This window comes from Trichosurus vulpecula, chromosome 1, assembly GCF_011100635.1.
Source record: "Trichosurus vulpecula isolate mTriVul1 chromosome 1, mTriVul1.pri, whole genome shotgun sequence".
Classification (NCBI taxonomy): Eukaryota; Metazoa; Chordata; class Mammalia; order Diprotodontia; family Phalangeridae; genus Trichosurus; species Trichosurus vulpecula.
Window position 1 is genome coordinate 359,905,258 of NC_050573.1, and position 7,868 is coordinate 359,913,125.

At 39.7% G+C, this 7,868-nt stretch overlaps 1 protein-coding gene across 10 annotated transcripts in view; it reads left to right on the forward strand.

Annotated features, from left to right (window-relative positions):
• BRD9 (bromodomain containing 9) overlaps positions 1 to 2,408 on the forward strand; it is a 53,666-nt gene extending 51,258 nt beyond the window's left edge. For 5 of the 10 annotated variants that reach the window (XM_036763093.1, XM_036763101.1, XM_036763076.1 and 2 more), the window contains one exon: positions 1,464 to 1,975. In XM_036763093.1, coding sequence (XP_036618988.1) covers positions 1,464 to 1,564 — 101 coding nt within the window. In that variant the 3' untranslated portion in view covers positions 1,565 to 1,975. Of the gene's footprint in view, positions 1 to 1,463 lie in introns of all 10 variants that reach the window. The other 5 variants (XM_036763067.1, XM_036763119.1, XM_036763110.1 and 2 more) reach the window with 2 other exon arrangements.
• The last annotated feature ends 5,460 nt before the right edge of the window (positions 2,409 to 7,868 follow it).

Consider the following 7,868-nt stretch of genomic DNA (forward strand, 5'->3'; position numbering starts at 1 on the left):
ATCCTTATTTTGGTTTGGGTAGTCGTGCCACTCTTTTGCCACTGGAACAGAATTAAGGCACCCTTACCAATAGTGCCATTTAATTACGGACAGAAACTTTCTGTTGACCAACTCTACAGCTATTAATGACAACAGAAAATTTGAGTAGGACGCCATAGACTTTATGGAGGTTAACTGTTAGAGAGTTATACAATGGTCAAGTGCCTTTCCAGAGCCACTCACTTTAATATATGTTTCTCTTAATCATTTGGAGTCTACATTCAAGAGACATGATTACTTCTGTAGTGCCATTTTTAATCATCAGGAAAATAATGGAAAGTGGTAGATTTGGCATCAGATGAGATCTGGATTCAAATCTTGCCCTTTCCACTACTAAATGTCCATAGACAAGTTATGTAGCTTCTCCAAGACTTGAATTTCACTTGTATAAAATGAGGGTCATAACATTTTTAATACTTTCCTTACAAACTTCTCATGAGAATCAAGAGAAATATGTGCATGAATAAGCATCAGCAGCTGTTGTTGTCATTATTATTCTTATTTTGTTTCCATCTGGTGATCAGAGAAGAACCGTATGAAGTCAATGAACAACTTGGCCAATTTGGGGCCCACTTGTCAAGGAGTTTTTTGTTTTGTGTTTTTTATCTGTTATATCATTTTTGCTATCTCCCTAAGTGCCTTATGTATTGTATGGTCTGATGAATGTTTGTTGGGTGAATGAAGGGATATCATCATAAATGCTTCTGATCCATAAACATTGCCTTTCTTGTTGACTGCCTGGAGAGTTACCTTTAATTTTACCTATGGCTAGAATCTGCACTAAGAGCGAATCTGCAGAAAACTAAGTCCTCCCTATTCACAGCTTCAGGATTTTTGTTTTCTAGCCTTTGTGGCATGCAGTGGCATCCCCTGCACATTGTCCTTCAATGTCACAGATAACAAACATTTTTTTGTGCCTCCTATCAAAATGTAGCCACATCTCTTTCCAGACTATGGGAATAAGGTAGATGTGGAAAGGAGAGAAAAGGAAGGCCTACAGCAAGGCATGAGCCTTGGGCCCTCTTTGGGCATGGCCAACGAGCTTCACATCTGCTTGGCTACCAGCATTTTCTCTCTTGCATTAATTTTTTAAGGCTTTGTTGTACCTGAGGTTCATCATTTCCACCTGTCTCCTCATATACTCTCAGGGTGCTCTAGAATAGCTCTGCCACCAATGGAGAGAGTGCCTTATAATATTTGTCAGTTACTTAAAAGCTGGGAACAATGACTTTTACAAATGGAGTGATGACAGTTTTCTCAAATTAATTTTCAGTGCATTTTGCGGCCATTAATTTAGAGTGACAAAATAATACTATGTAGGAAATCTACAAGTAGAATTCCATGTCTACATAGCCACCAAAATATTGATGACAAACCATGAAAATGTGTGATCTCTTCAGTCATATTTTTCCCCATGTTCACAGGAAGCCCTTCTCATCTTAGTGTTGGAGAACAGCAAGACATGGTTCACGACCCTTATGAATTCCTTCAGTCTCCAGAACCCGCAGCCTCTACTAATAATTAATCTGATGGAGATGGATTTTTGAGGGGTGTGTGTTTTTGCTTTTTTAAATAATTGCATGTACTGCTTTTATAAAGTTTTTGTCAAGGGACGAAGACTTCCACTTTATCCTCTTTGGAATGAGGAAAGCAGCTGTATTATACTGCCATGGGGGATGGGGAAATTGTCTCCATGATATCATGTCAACACACCACATACAGCAGTTTTTGTATATAGTGTAATAGATGAATCTTGGATAGTGAAGATATAAATGGTGTGTTCTACAGCCAGGTTTATAAAGGTATGTTTGATCAGTTTCTGAGCATCATGATTTCTGTCCTAAAAGCTGTCTCTAGTCAGTAGTGTTGTACCATTCTGTTCCTTTCCTCAAGAGAAGCAAAGGTCTTCAAGAAGTGGTACGTACGACACGATTTCAGAATTTTTATTCCCGTGTTCTCTATTTTAAAACAGCCCATGTTATTCTGAATCTGAAAAATGAAGTTTCTAAGCCTTCTGTACACGCCTTCCCCTGTTCTCACAAGGCATTTGATTTGGAAACCTAAAGGGAATAACTTGAAACCTGTTTGGTGGGTGGGTGGCATTGTCGCTTCCCCTCTGCTAATAAATGCTGATATACTTGAAGTTAAGGGAACTCACATCCTATTGTCTTATTAACCTGTATGCATAGGAAAGGAGTGACAGACACTATGCTGGAAGAGCGTACATTTTCCTGCATTTTTTAATGAAGTGTTAAGTTTCAGCATTTATGTGACAAGACTTTTTTATTCTTGATATGTTTACTGGATGACTGTTAATATTTACAGAATATTGTAAATACAGCAATTAATAAAAGATATGCCAAAAATTATACTTGGAGTTTGGAAACAAATGTTTTGTCCTAGGAATACTGAGCATGTATTTTCAACATTTGCTTTTTGTTGTTGACATTTTTGTCCTAAAAATACAAGAATTTCTTCCCAGACATAAAATCATACAACTTAACAAATGGAAGAAGCCTTAGAATCATCTGATACCAACTCCCCAGGTTCAGATAACTTGGTTCAATTCAGTTCAGTGAGGATTCATTGAGTGTCACACAGACAGAAATTGTGTAGTTCTCCCTTGCCTTAGGGAGCTTACGTTCTGCTGAAGGGAAACAGCATGTACACAAATGACTAAATACAGAGTGATTTCAAAAGGGAAGAGTGATTCTGAGAATCAGTAGAGATCTTGGTGGCATAGGAACAGAGTCTTAAAGACCTTTACAACCTGGTTCCAACCTACTTTTTCCAGACTTTTTCACATTATTCACCAGTACCTATCTCCCGAAGTTATTGTGAGGATAAAGACAATAAATCTTAAAGCATTATATGAGATAGATAGAGGTATAGGTGTATGTTTATTAGCTATTATTTCATATACCCAGCCAGACCAGACTACTGGCTGTTCCCTGATTTCATCTTTCACTTACACAGACTCTCTTCTACATGGAATGCCGCCTCCTCTCAACTCTACTTCTTGAAATCCTTCTCTTCTGCCAATGTTTAGCTCAAATGCCTCCTCCTTGGATCCTCTCAGGTGAAAGTGTGGAACAAGCATTTAATTTAGAATCAGAGGCCCTGGGTTCAAAATCCCTTCCGCACCCCACCCTCCATCCTCATTCTTCTTAGAACCTGGGTGACTTTTTAGGCAAGTTGCATAAACTCTCTGGGCCTTCATCATTGCAAAAATTAGAAAATTAGATGAGTCAAGTATGTTCCACCTCAGTACTGATCTTCACATTTTCTTAGAGCATTTTGGTTGCCTCCTTTGCCCTAATCACACTTGATTTTGTATCATGTATAGGTGTGTATATGTCATTTTAATAGATTGTTTTCCCCTTGTAGATTATGAGCTCCTTGAGGGCAAGAACTATAAATTTTTTTTTTGCCTTTATATCCTTCGCTCTTAGCACAATGTCTTGTATGCAGTAGGTATTTAATAAATGTTTATTGAATTTGAGGCAATTTTGGGTAGGTAAATGCCATTCTTGAGAGCTTCAAAATGGCTTCAGATAGACTAGATTTCTTCCAACTGGGTCATTTGTTTCTACCCGACTCAGAAGCAGGTAGCAATCAAGGTATTCAATGTATTTTGGAAGACTTTTAGTCACAAAACATTCTCAGTTTCCCATGGGTCATTCATATTACTGATTCTGAGAGACTCAATCAACTATGAATGCATCTCTTCCTTCTAGGAGAGGTGGGAGGATTTCTCCCAATACCTGGGAACATTGTTCCTTAGTGTTATTTGAATGTCCAGAATCATCCCCTTCCTATCTTCCTGCCTTCATTCTCTCCCTTCTCCTGTCTTTCCTTTGCGTTATACTGATCTCAGCACTCCTTCAGTAGCTCCCAAAATCTACCTCAGTCCTTATCCTGCCATTCAAGGTCGGCCACAAGTCTAGCTCTGACATTCCTTTCTAAACTTCTCTTGACACTATTCCCTTTCATGTTCTCTGTGTTCCTGCCAAGCCTAATAACTTTTCCCTCATTCCCATCCCAACTTGTCCCATCTTTGTGCTTTTGTTAGTGCTATCTCCATTAGCCTGAATGAACTCATTCTTCTACTCAAACTACATCGCTGCTTGGTAAAATCTCAGTATCATGATTTCTCATGTATAAGTGGTAAATTGCTTGCTTTCTCAATGGGTGGCATGGGAAGGAAACAATTTAGAACTCAGGATGTTAAAAATGAATATAAAAATAAATTTTTTTAAATCTTATGGCATTTCATTAGGAGCCAGCATGAAGTTGTCACCAGTCTCTCCTCTACCATATGAAAATCATCTCATTCTCCTCAGATTTCTCAGCACTTTGGACTGGGCCCTCTATTTTGGATTGCTAGATATCCTTTTTAGCTCCTGTTTGCACAATAGCCCTTGAGGTGGGGGCTTCTGGGAATTGCTACTTTTGAACTTCTTTAGGATCCCTACCCACCTCTCCACCAGCTGCTAACCCACCATCATCCAGCTGCTGAATATTTGCAATTCAGGTGTCCAAAATGTTAGTAGTGGCATTTTTTTCTAGTAGCAAAGAGCTGGAAACGATGTCCATCATTGTGCAGATGCCCAAGCAGTTCTTCAGGAATGTGTAAGCAAGTCCTACATGGATGTAGTGTGTAATAAGAAATATGGTGAATACACAGAAGCATGGGAAGGCTTTTATGAAATGTTGCAAAGTAAGGGAAGTAGAACCAGGAAGACATGCTCAAGGACTACAAAAATAGAACACAACAAAACAATCAAAACAGAACGTTGTGAAAGTGTAATGACCAAGCTTGACCCCAAAGAAGGAATATTAGAAGTCACCTCCCCACCACCATTCCCACCCTACTAGTTTCTTTGCCTTTTCACCAGTTCTGAGTGCAGCAGATAACCTGCTGTGACACTGGCACTGGGAAGAAGTTGCCAACACGTGAGAATAACTCACAGATGAAAAAACATAAAGCACAAGGTGATTCACTCCCAGGAATGTTACTGCCTGTGCTCTCAATCCTGCTTCGCCTCTCCCTTTAACATTATGACTTGGCTATAGTTTTCCTGCTCCCAAGTTTCCCTTTGATTTCTTTGCCTCCCACATTCATTAGCTTCTCCACCTCTGAATTTCCTTGCCCTTGGTTGCTGATTTCTCAATCTCTGAGGTAGCGCAGTGGATAAAACACCAGCCCTGGAGCCAGAATCCTGATTTCAAATTCTTTCTCAAACATTTATTAGCTGTGTGACCCTGGGCAAGTCACTTAGTTGCTGGCTTATTCAGGTTCCTAGCCTCTGAAGCTGAGATGCAACAAAGTATGGATCAATTCTCTGTTGCTTGTGCTAATTTTGGCCTAACAATTAGCACCATCAGCTACCACCATGCCATCCATATGTGTAACCATCGGTTATAGCAAATGGAGAAGTTTTGAATGCTGTGGATAAGTTCACTTACCTTGGTAGTGTACTTTCCAGGGATATGCACATTGATAATGAGGTTGATGCACACATTGCCAGAGCTAGCTCGGTGTTTGGGAGGCTCCAAAGAAAAGTATGGGAGAGAAGAGGTATTAGACTGATTACCAAACTGAAGGTCTACAGAGCCATTGTGCTGACCTCATTGTTGTATGCCTGTGAAACCTGGAAAGTCTACTAGTGCCATGCCAGGAAATTGAATTGCTTCCATCTGAATTGTCTTAGGAAGATTCTGAAGATCACCTGGCAGGATAAGGTACAAGACACAGGTCTTTACTTGAACTAAACTGCCAAGCATTCAAACTCTGCTTCAGAGAGGGCAATTCTGATGGGCTGGCCATACTGTTCATATGCAAAATGTATGCATGCCAAAAAGACTACTTTATGGGGAACTCACAAGGCAAGCATTCACATGGTGGTTAGAAGAAGCGATACAGGGACATTCTCAAGGTCTCTCTCAAGAACTTTGGAATTGATTGTGTGACATGGGAGACATTGGTATAGGACTGCTCGGTATGGTGTGCCCACATCAGAGAAGGTGCTGTGCTCTATGAGCAAAGCAGAATTGAAACAGCTGCAGGATGTACAAGTTTGGAATATCCACCCCAAATGTTCACATGGACTATTTGTGCCCGACCTGTGGTAGAGCATTCCGAGCTTGTATTGGCCTGATTAGCCAGAGTCAGACACATTGAAATCTTGACTCAAGCATAGTGATGTCATTTTGGTCCTCTCTGAGAATGAAGGACAACGATCAACCTAAGCTGTGAAGTGATAATGATGATGGCACATACCTCTGGGTTGTTGTGAAAGTCAAATGAGATATTTGTAAAGCTTCAATGTTATGCTTTAATATAGTAAATTCTTAAATGCTTGCTTGAAAATAAACCTTTGAATTCTTCCTTGTTACACTTAGGTCTAGCACCTTGCCTCACCCTCTGATCCCCTTCAGGCCGGAGCTACCAGTATGATCCAGCCCTTTTGAAAGCCCTGCTTCATCTTCTTGCCTGATGGACTGACCTTGGCTGTCTCTCTGGTGAACCAAATGGGGTCCAGTCCATCTTTTGGCCTAGCTTTGTATCTGCAGCATATATGAAATAATCATTTATTTCCTAAGCATGTCAGTTTAACCAACTCTTCCAATTGTTTACATAATTTTACCCTTTCAGAGTTTCTCATCTCTCGTATTTATATTTCAAAATATCTGCTCAGATCTATTCTTTTCATCTGGAATGTTTGAAAGTCCTCCATTCCATTAAAGATCCAATCCCACACCTGTGGGATTATACTCAGCTTTTCTGGATAAATTCTTCATTGCAAGACTATATGTTTTGCTCTTTGGAAAATTGTTTTCCAGAATCTCTCATTTATGTACAATGTTAGATCTTGTGTATCCTAACTATGATTCTTTGGTCTTTGAAGTCTTTCTGGCTGCTTGTAATAAGTTTTCATTGATGTGGGAGCTGTGAATTTGGGTTATGACACTCCTAGAACTTTTCCTTTAGGAAAAGCCAATTAAGCCTATCATGTTTAACCCCTTGTGACCTCGAGATCATTTAACCTTAGCTGTCACCATTGGCTGTCTGGTGGTACAGTCACAAGAGCTTGTTCTGACCTAACCTGATACTTGACAGTGGAGGTAGAGGTGCTAGGCAAGCCGTATCCCCACGACTGGTAAGTGATAATGCTATCTTTCAGTGTCTGAAAGAGGGCAATGGAATGGACCCAGAGACAATAGGGCACTGACAATGGGATGGAGAACAAAAGTAGAGGCATAGACTTGGACCACGTGGTTTGGGACAAGGAATAATTTCTACCACAGGCTGGCTACTACTTCTATACACATTTCTTTTTTTCTGAAGGAAAACTAAGAGTGAATCACAACAGAGAAAATAACAATTTTTCAAGACACATAAAAGCAGTGACATAGAAATTTGTTAGAATATGTCCCCAAAAAACATACATTAGCAGAATATTAAAAGAAAATATTAATTAACTAATATGCAGTTTAAAAAATTGGAAACCCAACAAACAACTCTAAAGTAAATCAAAAAAAGGGGAAATCTTAACAATTAGAGGAGTGGATAACCCAGAAACCAAAGACTATAGAACTTACAATTAAACATTGGAAATCCCAAACTCACCCCTGTGTTTATGATGTACACCCAATACTGCGGGGGGACGGTGGGAGTGGGGGGCAATTCTGAGGAACAAGAAGCTCTCTATAGTTCTGAAGGAACTATAGTTAGAAATGGTTAGAAATACTTAACCTCTCTATTCTGGGGAATGAGTCTATGGAAATGTATTCAATTGGTCTTTTGGACTGACTCCAACCCACTA